The following is a 21,444-nucleotide window of genomic DNA, read 5'->3' as shown; positions in this document are numbered from 1 at the left end:
CTCCCGGTAAGCGGAAGTAATAGGTCATGGTTGCTGCTACTCAGCCTAGAAGAAGTTCTAGAGACAAGGTCTCTTGGCACGAAAAGTCCTAGAGGCAAGGTGTCTTGGCAAGATGAGGAAGTCCTAGATGTGTCACCTCTTGTGAGGAAAGTTTGTGATAGATGAGTGTATGAATAACCTATAGTTTGGGTCTTAGCTAGACTTGATTTAAGCAATGACTCAGCCTTAGAGTTGATTATAATTGATCTAGTCTACTGAATGTTGGATTAGAAAGTTGACTCAAGCTACTTTACCAACAAATAGAATGTTTTTATTTACAAATCAGTCGACTAGATAGTCAACTAAGGCAAGATTAGTAAATTGGTAGTTATTTAAGAAGCTAAAAGAAGCCCATTGATCTGATAAAGATTTGTAGAAGCTATCAGATGATCTACTAAGTTACAGTAGCTCTGACTCCTCAAGTATCGATTGAGAAGTCAAGTTGACTAGATGCAAGTATAGCCGACTTAGCTATCTATTAATACACAAAAGGTTGAAGCAGTCATCATGACATCATTTGATTGGGGTAAATTGGTAGTTGATTAATTAGGCAGAAAATAACATGTAGTTGTTCAGAACAAGAAGGTAGATAAGAGGAGATTTTGACAACATTCTTAAATAATTGAATACAATGTAAAGCAAGTAATAAGTGAAAGTAAACCAAAAGAAGAGCTCCAATCTTATGATTGTTCTTATTGTAATTCATTGTATTATCTTACTTTGTATTTTCTTTTTCTTGTCCACAAATAAAAGGAAATTGTAAGAGGTTTTTCCATCTTCAAAAGGCATTCGAGAAAGTGAAAAAATAGAAAGATTTTAGGAGTGACTTATCGACAAATCATACATTGTGAAGTAGAAACTAGAGATTCTGAATCACATAAAAGGCTAAGTGTTAGCATTGCTTCACGTTTGTGTTTTGTTTGATATTTCACTACGTACTAATATAATTGTAGACATAAACACGCGAATAAAAGCGATTGATCAAATAAGTAGAAGCTAAAGAGTTAAAATAATGAGTAAACAAGAGAGCTCAAGCGATCAAAAAGAGAAAGGTATGCAGTAAGTAGTAAGTGTTAGCCTTCAAGTGCTCCCCTTTGTCCTCCTTTTATAGGCTTTATTCATCTTCAACTTTACTTATTATCCTGTGGTTCGATATCAAGTCCTACCTCAGTTGACTGACTTCCACCATTAATCAATTTATTGTACCCCATGGGTCACTAGATCATTACCACTCTACCTTGTCCGATTAACAATTATATCTTGTTTTGGACACTATAAGTTAACCGACTCCAGATTGGTTGGTCCAATTGATTCAACCATGAATTAAACATTCTACTCGTTGGCTAATCAACTTGAGTTGTTTACTTGGTCCACTCAATCATTGGTCTATTGAAGACCAACTTTAATAAGCTAGATCATCGACAATTAACATCCTAATGGTCAAGTCTTTGCCTAACTTTTTGCCCTCTCCCAACTACAAATCCGTTAACTCATTAGGTTACTCTCAAACCACTTAAGAGATACCTTTCATCTTGTCTTTACCACGAGATCATCTTCTGTCACCCGTTAAGTTGATCATCCCTTGCATTAACTTAGCTTGGCTTCACGTGCCATCCTTCACAGTTCACCTACGTAGTTTGTCTCCTCCGGCTCAATTGCACCTCAATAGTACTCGTCTCATAGTTCCTCAAATATCCTATAATTGGTATCTTACAGACCTCAAGCTATCAAATCATCATCAATGTTTGCCATGCCAAGTTGTCTCCATGTCTATTTCAACCAAATCCAACACGACTTCATAGACATATAAAATACATAAATAATCCTAACTTAAACTCTTTAGCCAAATATCAAAATCCATGATTTTGATCACTAAGGGCACAATTACAACACTAATAGTCTCCCCGTCATTTTGGGAAGTCGATTGCTCACTATCCATCAATTGGTAAGTGTATAACAATTGACTGATGTGCAGTTTCAAGTATTAATCACATATTCGAAGTTTAAAATCTTGCTCGATTGTCAATTAATCGTCAGACTAATATATTGCAGACTGATGTCTAAAGATTTTGAAGTAACCCTACTCATTTGAAGATCCTATAAATGTTGCATCTTGTGATTCATACAAAAAGAAGTGGTTTTTTCTAAAGAATTTCTTATACTGTTATTCTCTTTGCTTGCTACTGTTCTCTCAAAATCTATAAAAGACTTATGTTGTAAGAGGGTATTCTGCCTCCAAAGGTGCCCAAGAAGGAGAAAATTAATGGTGGTATCGCTAAGACTCTAGACTTTGGATTAGCAATCCTGGAGACTGTGAACCAAGTAAATTATGGTGTCGTTATTGTGTTATCTGATCGTGTTATTATTATTTCTACTACGCACTAGAAGAAATTAAAGCATGCAATCAACAAAAAATGAGACTCGCTATTCAATGCATCTAGTCTCAAAACAGAGGTAAGATGAACCACAAGAGGTAAGGAAGAGTCTCACACGTGTAGGTTGGCGGGTGGAATTACATGTTTCTTGAAGATTGATGGAAATAGAAAGGTAAAAAAGAATCTAATTAAATTTCATCATGAAAAGTGGAAGGAATCATTATAAAACTAACCAAGATATCTCTGGGATATTGGATGCCCCAACTAATAAAATAGTTTTTTTTTCTACCAACAACTTTTTGCTTGCAGAGAAAATTGTGAGAAAACTCTACCAATTTAAGTAATATGATTGGTTGTATGGTTTGCCTCATTCATATGTTAATTATCTGAAGACTTGCATGTCGGATAGATGGTTTAAAACAAAAATGAGACCCTTTTAATCATAAGCTACTATGCATCACATTGAGGTTCAATTAATTATAGTTAATTGAAATTCACAACAAACTAAATATTTCAGAATGATCCATATGATATTTCAAATATAAAATTAAAGAAAAAATCATGGAATTGCAGAACTTTAATTCACAAACCTTGGCAACATCGAGGAAACCCTTACAAGTGTCTTCAAAATTCACCTGCAGGACAAGCACAATTTTCAAAACATATATATCAACAAGTTAGTTTTAGTGCAATTACATGACAGGGTCATCAGATCATACAAAAACAATATAAATAATTATTTCAGTGGAGTAAGTAAAATTTACTCATGCTAACCTGTTCAGCATAGTTCTGTGGAAGAGCTTCAATTATGCTATTACTGAGTTCCATCGAAAGTTCATGGCATCGCAGGTTGTTGTTGATCTGCAAATGACCAAAACCTAGGATATGTCAGTTCTACTGACAATTAAGAAGAAAGATAAGACATTTAAGCAACACAAACCATGGCACATATGGGTTCCAAACCAATCTCAGAAGCTGGTTCTTCAAGCCTCCGCCTTTCTGCTGCTTGAAAATCAAGCATAACCTAATCATAAAGAGATAATAAAAGAAGATAAATCAGCTTTTTTTTCAGAAGTAATATAAGAAAAAAATAAAGACCATGGAGATAAAAAGAGTATATCAAAAGAATATGAAGAAACAGTCAAAACCTTCTTCAGGACAAATCAAATATAATGTCCATCATTTTCATCCTCTAAGGTGACTGACAAAAGCAAAACAAATAAAATTCTATCTTACATCTAATTTAACATTATAATAATGCGCTCATATTTCATAATAGGCCCATGAGAACTATTTGTCTTATTGTCCTAGCTCTTATTTCAGTAAAGGCAATTGTAAAACCATTTATTCATTGTGATAAAATTAACATAAAAACGAACATTGGTTAATTTTCCCTCATAAACTAAATTATTCCTTTCTATCCGCTTATATTCTGCTTTCCATGCTTCCAAAATAAGCTATATGTAATATTGTTTATTTTCACACAAGTTTTCACCTACAATTATAGTGTGACATTTAATTAGGGTGAAATTATCTAGAATTTTTTTCCTGATTTTCCTATTTCCTTTAAAATAAAAAATTAAATGCATTAAAGAATTTTTTTATAAAAGTGTTTTCCTAAATTATTTCTAGAGAAAATAGTGTTGAAAAAAACAAAAATCTTAGAGAAGTCAAAAAACAATGATTATCATATTTCATTAGTGAAACAGTTGATGATTCAATTGCAGTGATGGCACGTTCAAGAGATATGTTCAAAAGACAAGAAGCTCTAGCATGGCAAGAAATTTTGAACCTTTAATCCATAATACTGTATAACTAAATATTAAATGAAAATCTAGCACATAATCCGTAACACCCTATAACTAATCACAACTCTAATTGTTATCAACAATTCTAACAGTATATTCTAAAACAACAATTTAGTTAGAAGCTTAAGTTGGTTAATTTAATATTTTAAAACAATTCACTCTTTTGTTTCCTTACATGATATATAGAGAATTTTCTATTTACTATATATATATATAGTGTTAAACATAGTATGACTCCTTTATGTATTAATACAAATATGGGATATAAATCGAAATACGACCAATCTAATGATTAAAACTACTTGCCTGAATAATTGCAAGTGCTGTACGGTACAACATGACATCAGTGCTATTTTCACGAACAACCTGCACTTGCTCCCCCAAGATTCTAAATAAATCAACAGCAGCTGGTGTATACAATCGACCATCTTCTGTTTTCTTTGGTGGTTGTACCTTATCTGCCTCGAGAATATTTGTGTACCATTTCTATAGAAGAAAAATCATTACCAAATTTCTCCCAAGAATAGTATTTCACCCAATGAGCAGAAAAGTGCACCTTTGTTGTTTGCTGTGTCCTTTCAATGTATGCATTCATTAGTGGATCCATTGCACCACTTTCAGAGCATACTTGAGAAAGGGATTCATCAACACCAAGGCCAATCAGATTATCTTGATACTCAACAACCCACCCAGTTACCTGCAAGAAGACAATTCATATGGGCATTTAATCAATTATATATGAAACTGAAGGAACCACAAACATTTGGCAACAGAACCACCTATACATTAGAAGTAGATTTAATCTCATCAAGCTTTGTTACCTTCAATATCTCCAAATTTGTCAATGTATTTGCTCTGTCACTAAGCAATCTAAGCATTTGAATAAATCTTTCTGTGTAAAGATTGACCAAGAGTTGGAATATTTCATATCTGGAAAGAAAAAAAATGATATATCAAGATAGTAGGTTAGAAATTAAATCAACTGAAGACAGTGATGAATAAAATTATAAACAATGGATATGGCTAATAGAAGGCAAAGAGGGATGGTATAATGGGAAAATAATATTAATAGTGTTATTCCCTAAAAGCATGTTTGGGCAGGATGGAATGGGAAAAAATTTCCATCCAAATGTGATCCGATTCAGTTCCTCCGTAATTCCATTTTAACGAGTGGATGTGACAATTTAAAGGAAATATTCGTTCAAAATTTTCATTTTACATATTCCAAAGTTTAAAAGGGGAAAATCTCCATTCCACCTCTACTAAATAAAATATTATGAAGCATATATACCACATTACATATCATTTTAAATATAAAATAAAAATAGACAAGATGGTAGACTTCATAAAGCCTAGAGGTTTCAAACAAGCCAAGTCATGGGTGGACTGACACATGGCATGGTTTGGGTTGCTAGGATGGCCCAAACCAAACCAAGTCATTAGGTATAGACCCTACATGGCATATAGGTTGAGTCATGCTCAATCCAGAGCCTTTTTACACCTCAATTAAATTTTTAATAATATTTTAATGTTTGATGAGTTGATTTGTTCTTATTGATTGTTGGTTGACCTCCATATTTGAATGATTGTAATTGATTTTGGTTCCATGTTTAATATTTCATGCATTTGGTTAGAATTGAATGATGCTTGGATTGTGTTCGATGAAATGTCCCTTACGTTTCCATAGACTAGTTTAATGCAATTTAGGCTATTTAACAACTTCTGCATTATTAGTTAACACTTAATTGGTTATCATTTTACTATCCCGTTGAATCATTAGATACTTATAGGATTCATTATAATTGTAGTTTAAGTTAGATTAGGATGTCTTTCAATTGTTAGTCTTAGAATTGAATCAAAATCTAAATCCCATTTCCGAATAAATTGATCTTAAGATTTATCATTACCAGCTACATTCCTTGTGAGAGATGACCCGAGTTACTCTATACTACATTAGTGTAGTTCGGGAGTTCACTATTAATTTGAATTGTCATCCGTAGTACGACATACGGGTGTGTATCAGCCATTGATTAGCAACTACAAGGATTTTAGTTGAAAGGTGCTCTAGGGAAAGTGATCGAGGTCACCTTTAGATCACAAGGTACTCTCATGTAGATTGAGCAGGTTCGCTTATGAATAGATGATTTACATCTAGTTATTGCATTCTCTTGTGAGGTAACTTATTTCCCGCAATAATAAGAGGCAATAAATGGTGGCAAGATCAAACAAATAAGCAGAATATGGGATCATGGCCTTAACTGGCCTTGACAACTTGTGATTTTATTTAGGTTATGCATCTACCTACTGAGCTAGGATATGCTCTTGCAAGCCGATGAAGTTTTACTATGGTATGTTGTGATGCATATAGACTTGAATCCCATGTTCCATGAGAGAACAAAACATATAGAGATTGATTGTCATTTCATTAGAGAGAGTTTGATCTAATGAGATCCTTCTTTTGTGAGTTAAAACAATCAGTAAGCAGATTTGTTGACTAAATCATTGAAAGGGCCTAGAGTTGGATATATTTGTAACAAGATGAATGCTTATAACATATTTGAAACAGCTTCAGTAGTGTTGGGGAAAAGGGCCTTTATGTAAATATGTAAGGGGTAAAGAACCTACTTATAATATTTTCTATTTGTCATAATACATATATAAAGGTAGAGGAGGATTGCAAAGGGTTCCTAATGAACAATATTTTTCCTATCAACAAGATGAAGCATGTTCAATAAATTTCACTGAATGAAAACAAAAAGTAATAAACAAATCCATAATGAAATAGAATGCGCGACTGGATGTTAGTTTTCAAACCTTGGTGGAAAACATGGTGCAACATAGTCATAAATATCAGCAAGCTCCTCGCCAATCTACAAGGATCAAAAAAGGTATTTTAATCATATGGCATTTATGTTTTAAACATTTGCAGAAGTTGTAGATTGGGGGTTTCTGCTCCCAAATGTTAATCTAGAACTTGTTCTAGTGATACTAGTGGTTTCTTGAATAAGAAAAAAAGAAAAAAGTCACCTTTAACTAGACATCAACCAATTGCATTAAAGTACAAGACAACAAAAGATAAACATGGACCCTTACAAAAAATGTTTATGATGATCATCAAGGACATATCTATCTTATGTTACAGAACACCATCTTCCATCCAGGAGACTGTAGCGAAACTCTAATTTTGTCTCAGTACACTTCAGTGTGTGCCTAAATATACCGAGTGCCAACACAACATGGTACCAAAACTGTAATATTCTGGCAGAACACTGAAACTCTGGCACCAAATAACATTTTTTCATAGTGCTTGTTCTAGGCCAGTCTATCTGATGCAACCAACCCATCTATTTTAATTGAAGATTCCTATTCTAGATTGGTGGCACCTATGTCAGAATACTTGTCATCCAAGGTGGTACCCTAATTCGCCACAAAGTCTAAAGTTTTAAAGGGCAGTAACTTCAGTTTTCATATTCAATTAGGATCAGCCATTGCGCTTTCAATTCAATCCTTCACAATAAAGTCGGAAGAGGTCATAGATTCTATTATTGGAAAGGAACAGTGGCCAAATTTCTTGTCTTTTGGGGAATTTCCAATGATTTATTCAATTCAGCTACCTGTAAAACTGGATCCGTCTATGGGCAGCAATGGGACTCCGGCGGTCCCACTACATGGAAGCTTCAGTTTAGTGATTTTTTCCTCAATCCTGTCCCAAGTCTATTCATGCATATCAGGACTGACCTGTGTTGAATGTTGCAGATAAAAACAGTTGGCATCAGAGCACAGCTGATTGCTTTTTTCATTGCATTTGGTCCTCATCTGTCGATGGAATGAGTTTGTAGTTGTGTGATTCCTTTGAAGATTTGCATCTTCATCAAGCTTTTAGCTCCTGGTAGGGTCCTGACCAACTGTTACAAACCTACTCATGGGGTAATACTTTGAAGAATGTTAGTAAAATCTTCTGGTTAGGCACAACTTCTAGCACTGGTGTACGCAACAGCTCAGAAATTTCACCAACTATTCTTATGTCTGATATCTTTTCTACAATGTTCACCAAATAGGACAGTAGTTGTCAGATCGAAATTTTAGACATTTATCATCTGTATTATTGGTTTGAGTTGTCTGGTTGATTAAGATGAGGCTATTTAACATCGAACCTTTGCTTCATCACATGAATACACAGCAACGATTGTCTCAATGGCTCACCAACTTCACTTTGATTTTGTTCTATTGGATCTTTCATCTTCGTGGCAATCTAACTCTTCTATGCTCTGCTTTTTTATTTCTTTGGCTTTCTTTTCTTTTAATTTATTTGCTTCATTTTGTCTCCTCTTGAAACTCCGCCCATAGCAAAAACTTTGTCATGGCCAGTGCCAAGACTATATACAAGAGGAGGGTTGCGTTAAGTTGTCAACCAACATTAAACTTTGGCAAATGATATATCTGGATCCGTCGCACTATTGCGCTAATGCTAGATTGTTCTCGGAAAAAAATGTGTTGCATGGTTCAAGTACAATGTCTTATTAAAGACCGTTATATCTCTATAAAAACTTGAGTGTAGTGTAAAATATGTAAGAATTCTCGCACTTACATTTGGGATATAGATCTAGAAACTCTTACAGGCAAATCAATGAAGTTAGTGGATATGATGATTAGAAAAAGAATTAATATTTTATATTTATAAGAGATAAAATAAATAGGGGAGATGGCAAATATAATAGAGAATTCAGGTTTTAAGTTATGCTATACAGAAAAAAAATAAAATGAAAAATAGAGTAGATATTATTGTACATAATTCGTTAAAGGACAAAGTAATAGAAGTTGTTAAGAAGGGAAATAGGATTATAGTTCTCAAGATAGTGGTAGTAAAAAAAATTATTAATTTAATTAGTATATATGCACCTCGACTAAAGTTAGATGAATACACCAAACATAGATTTTGAAAAAACCTAGATGAGATAGTATAAAAAAATTTCAAGAAACGAGATGATTTTAATTACAGGAGATCTAAATGGACACGTAGTAATAAGAAATGAAGAATATGATAGGATGCATAGGGGCTATGATTTTGAAACAAGAAATGGAAAAAAGGAAAGTTATATAAGATTTTGTGATAGCATATGAATTTATAATAGTTAAATGTTTTTCAAGACAAGAGAAGAATACCTAGTTACATTTAAAAAATGGAAACACTAAGTTGCAAATTGACTTTCTTATGGTCCTAGTTACGTTTAAAAAATGGAAACGCTAAGTTGCAAATTGACTTTCTTATGGTCCTAAGGAGGAATAGACAAATTTATAAAAATTGCAAAGTCCACTTGAGAACCACGCAACATAAGTTAGTCATGTCAAATATGAACCTCAAGTATAGTATTAATAGAAAGAAAATATACATGGATTCTAAGATCAAGTGATGGAAGTTAAAGAATGACAAACAAAATATTTTTAAGAATAGGAACACAAGTATTAGTAGAAATACATAGACTCTAATATTACATGGGATAAGATGACATCAAATTTAAAAACAATGGTCAAGACCATACTCGGTGAGTTGAGAAAACGAGGCACCATCAAATAAAAAATCTTAGTAGTGGAATGTTGAAGTACAGGAGAAACTAAAGGAAAAAAGAACCGTCTATAAGTTACTATACACTCGTAAGAATGAAAAAAACTTTAAAAAGTATATAGTATCCAAGAAAAAGACCAAGAAAGCAACAACTAAAACCAAGAATAAAGCTTTTGAACGTTTACATCAATAGTTAAATACAAAAGAAGGGGAAAGGGGCATCTATAGAATAATGAAAGCAACAGAAAAATAAAAGATCTTATTCAAATAAGATGCATTAAAGATGAATCCAATAGTGTACTAATGAAGGATGAAGAAATAAAGGAGCGTTAGAAGAGGTATTTTCATCAACTTTTTAATGAAAATTTAGGTGACCAACTTAACATAGGAAATTTAAGTAGATCAAAAGAATATAGAAAATTAAATTTTTATCAAAAAATTCAAATTTCAGAAGTAGAACAGAGGTTAAATGAGATAAAAAATGAAAAAGCAATTGGACCAAATGATATTCAAATAGAGTTATGGAAGTGTTTAGGATAGCAGGGTATTGAACGGCTTATGAAGTTATTCAATGTGATATTGAAAACGAAAAAAAATATAATTAGTGGAGGATTAGTACTTTAGTGCCCCTATATAAAAACAAAGAAGATATTCAAAATTGTGTGAATTATACGGGTTTTAAGCTAATGAGTCATGCCATGAAATTTTGAAGAGTGATAGAAAAAAGATTAAGGAGACTAAAATAACTAAAATCAATTTGGATTCATGCATAAAAGGTCAACGATAGAAGTTATACATCTTCTCAACAACTAATTAAAAAGTATCGAGAAAAAAAAACTTATAAATAGTATTCATTGACTTAGAAAAAGCTTATGATAGAGTCATGAGAAAATTATATGGAGAATTCTATAAAATAAAGGTGTTAGCATAGCGTATATTGAAAGAACTAAAGATATGTACGAAGATGTAATGACAAGAGTGAATACTCCAACCGAATTAATCAAAGCATTTCTTATAAAAAAATAGGATTACATCAAGTATCGACTTTAAGTCCATATCTTTTATCCTAGTTATGGATGAACTTATTGGACGCATCCAACATATGTTACCATAATATATGTTGTTTGGAGATGATATTGTTTTGCTCAATGAGACACGTGAAAAAATAAATACTAAGCTTAAATCTTGATGACAACACTGGAACTAAAAAGTTTTAGACTTACTAGATTAAAAGATAGAATATATAGAATAGATGTACTAAGGCAATTATTAAGATAAGAGATAATCAGTTAACTATAATTGTAACAGAAAGGTTTAAGTATCTAAATCAGTTTTACAAAAGGATGGAATAGTTAATAGAGATATTTTACATAGAATCAAGTAGGATAGTTGAAATGGAGGAGAACATTAAGTGTTCTTTATGATCGTAAAATACCTCTAAAGTTTATAAAATTTTACAAAATGGCAATTAGACATGTTTTATGAAGTTGCTATGTTGCATAAAGTTGAATGTTGGATTATAAAGCAAGGACATAAGCAGAAGATGAGACTCGTAGATATAAAGATGTTAAGATGGATGTGCAAACATGAGAGGATGGATAGGATAAAAAATGAAACAATTATATGGAACATTAGGGTTGCGTCTATTGAGAGAACTTCAAGAGACATTTAAGATACTATGGGCATGTACTTAAGCGACTAATAAATGCAAGTTAAGCGATGTGAGACCATGAGAAATATGTACATTAATCGAGGAAAAGGGAAATCAAAGAAGACTTGATTAGAAACAATAAAATAGAATAAAATTTATTTAAATATAAATGAGGATATAGTAGAGGATCCAGCCTAATGACGTAGGAGAATCAATATAGTCGATCCCACTTATTGAGATAAAGACTTGATTGTTGTTGTTGTGTTTTGTCTCTCCTAAAATACTCTAAAATTTTATTCTATTCTGCCCAGCATAAACAATAAAATACTGCTCATCCCATATATCAAGAAAGATGAGCTTAAACCCTATGGAACTCAATTTAAGTAAACCTAAATTCAACCTAAGTACCAATTCCAATTAATTATTTAATTAGATGCACAATTTATATAATTAAAACTTAAATGTGATAATAACTACCCATGCGAGCTCATCTTAAATCCGCAATTGAAGTTATCTTGCACTTTGACATATCCAATGATGATCAATCAAATCAAGCTCAAGGACCTACTTGTATCAAAATTAATGCATGTTCCAATTCTAGTCATGTCAATCCAACTTTGTAAGTCAAAATTATCGAGTTAACTCATATTTTACAAGAACCAATATTCGTTAAAATTATCGAGTTAACTCATATTTTACAAGAACCAATATTCCCATCCAATATAAGATTAATAGTCTCCTGAAAATAAGACATCAGTGGAGAGTCTTACTAGTAGTCTATGTAATAATATGAAGTGATTGTCATATTTATCGAATTGTTTATACAAAATTTCAAATCAATGATTATGAAAGAGTCATACTCTAGTTTCTGGTAGTAAACATATAAAAAAGAAGAATTGAAAAAGCAAAGCCTGGGCATGATTTGGTTCAACCTATGCAAGTGTTGGTACTACTCAACACCAAGACAATATCATTCTAGGAAGATACTAAAATTGGAACCAAAATTAAAATTTGCCTCATCTTCTCCAAAAAAAAGTACACCAGTGCCATAACTTCATTAGTGATGAAGATCACTTGGCATAAAAATTTACTTTTGAAAACTCAGAAGAGACTTTCAAATATTAGTTATACATAACAAGTTTGAATCACAATATAAAACTTTGTACCGTCGGTTGCCACATGGGGAGTTTATTGTTCCGTCGGTAAGGAGGCGCAACCCATGGCCCTGCGGAGTCGCAGAGGTCGCAATAGTCGCATTTTTATATATTTTTATATTTTTTCATTTCATTTTTATTTTTAAAAAAGTTATTTTCAATTCTTTTTCCTCTCTTAATTTTCTCCTTGATACGTTACTTCTTTACTCCTTTATTATTATTTTTTTCACTTCTTTATCTATCCATGAGAGTAAATAGAAAAAAAAAATACCTTTTTAATTTTTTTCCTCCTTCATTCGTCCACAAGATACACAGAGAAAAAAAAACCTCTTAAAGAGTAGTTAATTTTTTTCGTCCATCTGTCTACAAGGCAATAGATTGTTAAGAAAAATAAAAAATTAAAATATAATATAATTTCTAATCTTATAAAATATACTACTATATATTAAATTATATATATATATATATATATAATATATTCGATTTAATTTTAAACGGATCAAAATTAAATCAAGTTTAAACCTACTTAATCCTGTCATGTCTACTTGTTGAACTTCAGCTAATCTAACTTTTACTCAATAATAATCAAATATTTCACGAGATAATATAAAAACTTAAACTCAACAATCAACATCTCTAATATAACTAAAAAATAAACATCTATAACAATCAAATATTAAAAAAATATTTTTAATTAATATATTTATATGTAAAAAAGTATCTAAACTATATCGGCACAGTATGATATGCTACCGAAACCGTATCATTTTGGTCGTAAATCAAAACTTTAGCACGGTTTATGCTTGAAATTTTAAACCTTGATTTGAATTAACTTATCTTCAAACAAAATGTGAGACCCAACACATAAAAGTCATTCATTCATTCAAAGCACAAAACTGGAGTAAAAATACAACCATTCTTGAAGAAAGTTAAAGAAAAAAAGGGAAAGATAATAGGTACGACATATTTATGACCACCAAATGTTTCACATAAGATAAATATAGGCTAGTAGTAAAAAAAACAAGTTAAAACAGGTGAGAACTTAAAGAAAATGTTGGATAGAATAAGATAGCATACTGTTTTAGCTTCTTCTAAAGCAGCTTTTAGATCCTCAAATACATACTGCATGAACAGAGTTATATTATGAACAATTTTTGAAATAATAGATTGTCTGTCCTGATAAAATATAATTTAAAAAATCATGTCATGCATACCTCTGTCAACAACTTGTTGAACCGAGCCTCAACAGTTTTCCTTATCTGCTCATAGCACTTGTCTTTATAACCTTTTCCCTGACTCTTCTTCTCTTGTGTTTTAGGAGTTGTGCCCTTTCTGGCATTTCATAGGATTTAACATGTTACACAGACCTAACTTATCAATCAAAATGGTAAAATCAAATTTCAAAGAATCTAAGAATCAGAAGTATCAGATTGGTAGAAACTCAGACTCGTTAGGGAAATTTCAAAACCAAAAAGATAGAGAAAGGTATAATAAAATTTATATATATTTGTGATTACAAAAGATATTTTAGACTCTTAATAAGAATATTTATTATGTGTCATCAATCCACAAATTATTAGAGGCATCTAATATTGAAACTTATAGGATTTAGTAGGGTCTTTAATTCCATATGGATTTGATTTTAGTTGAATGAAAGCGAGTTTTAGGATTGTTGTTAATTAAAAGAGATTATTGTGTTCTCTCTCAGTTCATAGTAATTTCTCTCTATCAATGGAGATGGGGGAGTCATCATTTTAGTGAATGATGGCAAGGGTAAAACAAGTGATCCTCAAGTTCATGGCAAGACTAAGCAATTTACATGGGCAATGAAGTGTCTCTCCTTCCTATGTGAGTTCTTCAGAAATTAAGTTGGGATCAACTGGGGACTAGATAAGTCTCAATTTGACCAAATTTCAACTAATTCAATCAATTTCTAACAAAGTCAAACTAATTTCTAGCAAATTTATTTAAATCTTTAGTTTTTCCTAAACTTCTTAATTTTTGGGGCATACCAACTTCTCAAGAAGAATAGCATTGGACTTTAGCAATACTAATTCAACTAGAGTGATTTGTAATTAATATAGATCAATTTTGCCCCTTCAAAAGCAAGCAAATGACACAACCTGTATGATCATGACTGATGATATTATTGGATAAAATTAAAATGAAAAATAGAAGAGCTGTAAACAAAAACAGCCGATACTATCTAAACAATACTTCTTGAGATTGAATAATATTATTAAAGTCTTATTTTGTGAAGGATCATGAGAATAATATTTCTTTCTTATATAAAAGTTATATTTTTCTTGGAGTATGAGGAATTCAAATATTATTAAAGTCTTATTTTGTGATTTGCAGATGTGAAGGATCATGAGAATAATATTTCTTTCCTATATAAAAGTTATATTTTTCTCTTTTTGATTTTTTTTTAGAGTTGAAGCTTTATCATTTTTGTCTAGTTAGGTATCTTTGGATTTATGAGAACAAGATATATATATATATATATATATATATATATATATATATATATATATATATATCTTTTACGGACTTAAAATGAGTCATTTTCATCTAAGTGCTATGATGACAAAGTTTTCAAAATCAAAGATTAGGATTATATTTGAATTTCTCAAGTTTTCAGGAACTCATATCTGGTCTTATTTTGTATTTTAGAGTTAAAATGAGTTGTGTGGGTCCATCTAGTATTTTGATCAATCATGCTAAGTGAACCAAAAAATTTTAAAATTAAAGATTATACCCATATTTGAATTGCTCGAGCTCTTAGGAACCATATTTGGTCTTTAAAATTAAAAGGGCAAGAGTCAAAAGAGCACCCCTATATTTTGGAATTAACAAAGGGGCGTCCCACTTTGATTTTTTTTATCAAAAGGGCACTTCACCCCACCAACAACTTATGTATAATTATCCAACTGTCCTCCAGTACTGTTCTCATTATTATCTCCCGCCTAAATTCTGAACTGGTCAGACGCGATATAGCAGCTACAAAACCGTAACTGCTACAACATTTGTAGTAGCTACAGTTTCGTAGCTCCTACAACGCATACAACTTGTTCAAAAACATTCACATTGCAGCAACTCGGATTCAACTCTGTTCACCTACCATTTACGTTGTAACAACTATGAAACTGTAACTGCTACAATAGTTATAGCAGCTACGAAACCATAGTTGCTACAACGAGGATTCGACTTGCTCATCTAACATTCATGTTGTAGCAACTATGAAACCGACGTGCCTGACCGGTTCAGGATTTAAGCGGGAGATAATCATGGGAACAATAGGGAGAGTAGTTGGGTAATTGCAGATGGGTTGTATTATCTGTATATATTAGTTAATATATCTGTCAATTAGCTAGTTATCAATTAGCATAATTATAGTTTTCTTAGTTAGATTCTTTCCTAAGATAAATTCCTAGTTTGTATATAAATATATCTCATCTTCAATAAAGACAATATAGATTCTTTTTATCTTAAGTAACATGGTATCAGAGCCACTTTGAAATTAGGGATTCAAAATTAGGATTTCATCTCCGCCGCTTCTCCCCACGTGCGCAGGCGAAGCTGCTGTTGAGGATTGGGCTTAGGCCACAGTAGATGCTTCATCAAAAACCTAACGAGTTTCATCTTCGATCGATCGTAGATGAGGAGAGGTGGAGGGCAATCGTGAGCTAGGGTTCCAAAAATTAGCACTCGAGCTTCGTCTCCATCTCTACTCTGTCGGGCGCGCCTCCGCCTTCTAGATCTTGCCCAGATCCAATTCAAGAAGTCAACAGAGTCCCCGATTGCATGAGATCGAAGCATGTCGGGGCTGTTTTTCACCGCAGTAGTCATCGCGCATGTCCTACCCAACGCTGACTGAATCGTGTCCATTCCTCTCGCTCTCCCGTCGGCATCACTTGACCTTCTGCCACAACTTCTTTTCCCTTTGTCGAACGGTAGCCCCTTGCAAGGTTACTATAGAGGTGGATTTGGAACAATGTCAGTCTTCAAGTTGACCACAGACTCAACTTCATCAACACCTTCGTCACCTCCGGCTGTGCTTTCCTCGTTGAGCAGCCGCAATCATTGCATCTTGATCAATCTTCCTCCTCCTTTGGGATAAAGTCTTATGGTTGAAAATAAAATTTCTATTGTGACGGATGTGGTGCCTATAATGTCTAAAATCACGGACTATAAACTAAATTTTCAAACTATTTGGATTGAAGTAAGACTGTTCGTTTGTATCTATAAAATATTGACAAAGATGGTCATTGGATTGATAGCCCTCCTCCAGATGATTCAAAACAAACATGGCTTAGAGAGGATGCTCGCTTGTTTCTTCAGATTCGAAATTGTATTGATAGTGAAGTAATTAGTTTGATCAATCATTGTGAATTTGTTAAAAAACTAATGGATTACTTGAAATTTTTGTACTCTGGAAAAGGGAACCTCTTCCGGATGTATGAGGTTTGCAAAGCTTTTTACCGTGTGGAAAAACAAGATCAGCCTCTCATTAATTATTTTATGGCGTTCAAGAAGGCATATGACTAGCTTAATATGCTGCTACCCTTTAGCTCTGACGTGAAGGTTCAACAACATTAAGGAAAGCAAATGACTATTATAAGCTTCCTCACTGGCCTATCGACTTTCAGTCTGCTAAGTCACAAGTTCTCTTGGGTTCTGAGGTCTCCTCTTTATAAGATGTATTTAGTTGTATTCTCCGTACAAAAGTACTACATCCGTTCCATTTATTGGTGCTTTGGTAAGTCGCAATACTAATTATGTGCCTAGAAGATCAACTAATTACAATGGAAACAAAGGAGGTGGTTCACGAGACTTTGAAACTCGAATACCGAATTCAAATGGTATTATGTGCAATTATTATCATAAGTCATGTCATACGAAGTTTAAATCTAGAAAAATTCAATATAAAAATCAACAAAAACACTTGACCCATATTGCGTCCACTAATGATGCCTCTGATAATCAATCCTTATCTCTACCGATGAATTTGTCAAATTCTCAAAATATCAGGAATCACTCAAGTCTTTATCTCCCTCTGTCACTGCTATTGCTGATTTAGGTAACAAAACACATGTCTTCTTTCTTCATCCTCCAAATGGTTCATTGATTCTAGTGCCACAGATCATATAACAGATAATTTTAATCTCTTTTCTACTTTTCAATCCAAAGCTAACAGTTCTACCGTTTCTTTAGCGGATGGGTCTCCATCTTGTGTTCGTGGATCTGGCACTATCAATCTTATCTCTTTGCTTCCTCTGCCCTCTATCTTGCATTTATCAAATTTATCCTTTAATTTGCTATCTGTCAGTCAACTAACTCATAATCTTAACTGTTGTATTTCATTTTTTTCCTGATCATTGCTTATTTCAAGATCTTTTGACGAAGAAGATTATTAGTAAAGGATATAAATCTGGAGGCCTCTACATTCTTGACACACCGCTTCAAAATTCTTGTGCTTGCTCAAGTGTCACTTCTATTTTTGAGGTTCATTGTAGGTTGGGACATCCATCTCTCCCTTTGCTCAAAAAACTTTGTCCGTAATATGGTAAGGTGTCTTCATTAAATTGAGTCATGTCAGTTGGTAAAACATCACCATCTTAGATCGAATCCTAGAATAAATAAACATGCTACTATTCCTTTTGAATTAATTCATTCTAATATTTGGGGTTCTTGTCATATTGTCTAAACTTGATTTTAGGTATTTTATTACTTTTATAAATGATTATTCTCGTGTAACTTGGTTATACTTAATGAAAAGTCGTTCTAAGTTATTTTTCCTATTTTGTATTGAAATTAAAACTCAGTTCAATGTATCCATCCGTACATTACAAAGTGATAATGCCAAGGAGTATACGTTCAATTTATTCCAATCTTATATGAGTCAGAATGACATGCTTCATAAAACCTCTTGTGTTGATACTTCATCCCAAAATGGTATATTTTTATCTCAAAAAAAATATGTCCTTGACCTATTAATTGAGACAAGAAAATTGAGAGTAAAATCTTGTAGTGCTTCAGTGACTCAGAACATGCACCTTACATAAGATGGGAAATTATTTGCACATCTTGAGAGATATCGAAGGTTCATTGGGAAGTTGAATTACCTTACCGTGACTCGTCTAGATATTGCATATTCGATTAGTGTTATTAGTCAGTTTATGTCATCTCCAACAGTTCATCATTGGACAACGTTAGAGTAAATTTTGTGTTACTTGAAAATAGCACCCGGACGGGATATCGTATATGCAAATCATGAGCACACTCATATTGAATGTTTTTCAGATGCAGATTAGGCAGACTCCAAAATAAATAAAAGATATACTTTAGATTATTGTATTTTTATTGAAGGAATTTTAGCCTCATGGAAGAGTAAGAAGCAAAATATTATATCACGATCCAGTGTAGAGTCAAAATATAGGACTATGGTACAGTTTATGTGAGATAATATGGATATATCAACTCTTGACTAAAATAGGACTTAAAATTTCAATACCAGCAAAACTGTGGTGTGATAACCAAGTTACACTTTATATTGTATCGAATCCTGTGTTTCATGAGTGAACTAAGTACATTGAAATTGATTGTCATCCAAACTGCACTTTATATTGCATCAAATCCTGGGTTTCATGAGCAAACTAAGTACATTGAAATTGATTGTCATTTTATTCGTGAGAAAATTCAATAAGGTGTGATCTCTATAGGATATATGAAGACTATAGAACAACTAAGGGGCATCTTCACAAAATCATTAAATGAGGTTCGGGTTGATTATCTTTGTAACAAGTTGGACATGATTAATATATATGCTCCAACTTGAGAGGGAATATTATCTGTATATATTAGTTAATATATCTATCAATTAGCTAGTTGTCAATTAACCTAATTATAGTTTCCTTAGATTATTTTCCTAAGATAGATTCTTAGTTTAAAAATAAATATGCCTCATCTTCAATAAAGAGGATATAGATTCTTTTTATCTTAGGTAACAAGGTGGGAGTCCCTTTTGATAAAAAATCGAGGTGGGGCATCCCTTTGATAATTTGGAAAAAAAATGCACCTTTTTTATTTTTGCCCAAATTAAAATGACTTGTTTGGGATTCGTATACTAGTTTTCAGTAAATTTGCTATATATTTGGTCTAGAGATACATATCTAGATCAAAACATTTTCAATTAAAGATTAAGGTTAGTTTCGAATTCCTCAAGAGCTCTTGGAAATACATATTGGTCTTCTTTTGTAATTTGAAGTTGTAGAGGACAATGAAAATATTTATTTTGTACATGAAAAGCATATTTCTTCTTAAATTACTTTATTGTTGAAAATTTACTATTTTTTATAAATAAGAATATTTTGGTGCATTTAGCATTTTGGTTAAAATGGTAAGTGAACAAAAATGTTTCAAAATCAAAGATTAAGGTGCACTTTTTGGTTTAAAAGGAGAGCCCTATGAGAAATAATGAAACATAAGAATATTAATGAGAGATTTTAGGATAGAAACAAGAGGAAGTGAGAAAGAGTGCACTTTTTGGTTGCATACAAAATATAGGACTCTATTAGAAATAAAGAAATCTAGGTAGGCCTTTAAGGAATGCCACCAATTTATTTGTCAACACAATATAGAAGAGCAGTGAGCTGATGGCAAACTTGTCCTTGATCTTTTCACCATTAAAATGTTTTCCCCCAAAAAGATTTTTTTTTTTTTATTTCTACACTGAGGCAGCCTAAAAATTCTTGAATGAAAATGTACTTAAAAACCATTCCATTTTTTTTTCATGTCAAATTTAAACAGCATTGAAACCTATGGAAAAAATCATGTCATTACAAAAGCAAGATAAGGTTTTCAATGATAAAGAAATAGCCAACTTAACTTGAAAAAATAATTTCTAGATAACTCAATTTTTTCTGCAAGAAATTATAAAAATATAACAACTCACTTTGCAGATCTACGTGGATTGGCGATTGATGCCATTGCATCAACACCCTCAGCCTCAGCAGCCTCCTCAGCCAGTTGCTGGTCTAATATTTCTTGCATTTCAATTACCCTGACATAACAAATATCAAACTTACAGTGAAGGGCCTGAAGTAATTAAGCTAGAGCAGAAAAGAGAGGAAAGAAATTAACAGTATGATTAATTTACTTTTTGCACTTCAGGAAGGCAAAAGTTAGACAAAACAATGAAGAATGTATCACAACAATAAATTTTTTAAAATAAGTATCTCCATCATTCAAGGAAATAAAAAAAAAACCAATGAGAAAATATATATATCAATATGGTTATCTTTCAATGCTCTTTTTCCAAAACTAAACCTATATCTTCAGCTTTAAATGAGAGCATTTCTCATTCACCAAAACCATTTTTTGTTTATGAAACACCACAAAGTGCAAAGAGCAATTTGCACAAAACATTTTCTTTAAAACAAATGGATCCTAAATTTGATAGATTTAACCAATAGTAATTAATTTTTTTCAGTATAAAACTTTTTTGGGCATGACTATCTATGATCTGGCATAAAGGCAAGATTTGAATCCAAAAGGCAATGATAATATGTAATCCTATCCAAGGTTCAAAATCTCGAATCATGACAAAGTTTTGATCTTTGACTTGAACTATACGACTTGTCTTTCCAATGTATGTTGATGGCGAATCAAAGGTGGCATGAAGAAGGAGATGAAGAAGAAACGAAAGAAAATAAGATAACTACATATATATATTCAAACTAAGGATTTCATCTGAAACAGTATAGTTTTAACATTATCTTATATGGACACAAGTTATAAATAAAAATAACAATATCATCTCAATTCATCATAACCTATGTTATAGCATACTAAA

General features: G+C 32.3%; 1 protein-coding gene across 1 annotated transcript in view; it reads right to left on the bottom strand.

Annotated features, from left to right (window-relative positions):
- The window catches only part of LOC141823902 (exocyst complex component SEC6), a 48,878-nt gene that overhangs the window by 6,105 nt on the left and 21,329 nt on the right, over positions 1-21,444 (bottom strand). The window contains exons 9-18 of the mRNA XM_074711105.1: positions 20,545-20,652; positions 13,805-13,922; positions 13,668-13,712; positions 7,037-7,092; positions 5,044-5,152; positions 4,779-4,919; positions 4,529-4,708; positions 3,355-3,438; positions 3,189-3,275; positions 3,005-3,049 (exon numbers count right to left, since the gene is read on the bottom strand). Of these exons, the coding sequence (XP_074567206.1) occupies positions 3,005-3,049; positions 3,189-3,275; positions 3,355-3,438; positions 4,529-4,708; positions 4,779-4,919; positions 5,044-5,152; positions 7,037-7,092; positions 13,668-13,712; positions 13,805-13,922; positions 20,545-20,652 (973 nt within the window). The remainder of the gene's footprint in view (positions 1-3,004; positions 3,050-3,188; positions 3,276-3,354; positions 3,439-4,528; positions 4,709-4,778; positions 4,920-5,043; positions 5,153-7,036; positions 7,093-13,667; positions 13,713-13,804; positions 13,923-20,544; positions 20,653-21,444) is intronic.

Source organism: Curcuma longa, chromosome 3, assembly GCF_044706935.1.
Source record: "Curcuma longa cultivar G26 ecotype Majalengka, Jawa Barat chromosome 3, ITB_CL_G26_1.1, whole genome shotgun sequence".
In the NCBI taxonomy this organism is placed as follows: Eukaryota; Viridiplantae; Streptophyta; class Magnoliopsida; order Zingiberales; family Zingiberaceae; genus Curcuma; species Curcuma longa.
This window is presented reverse-complemented; position numbering and strand designations above follow the sequence as displayed.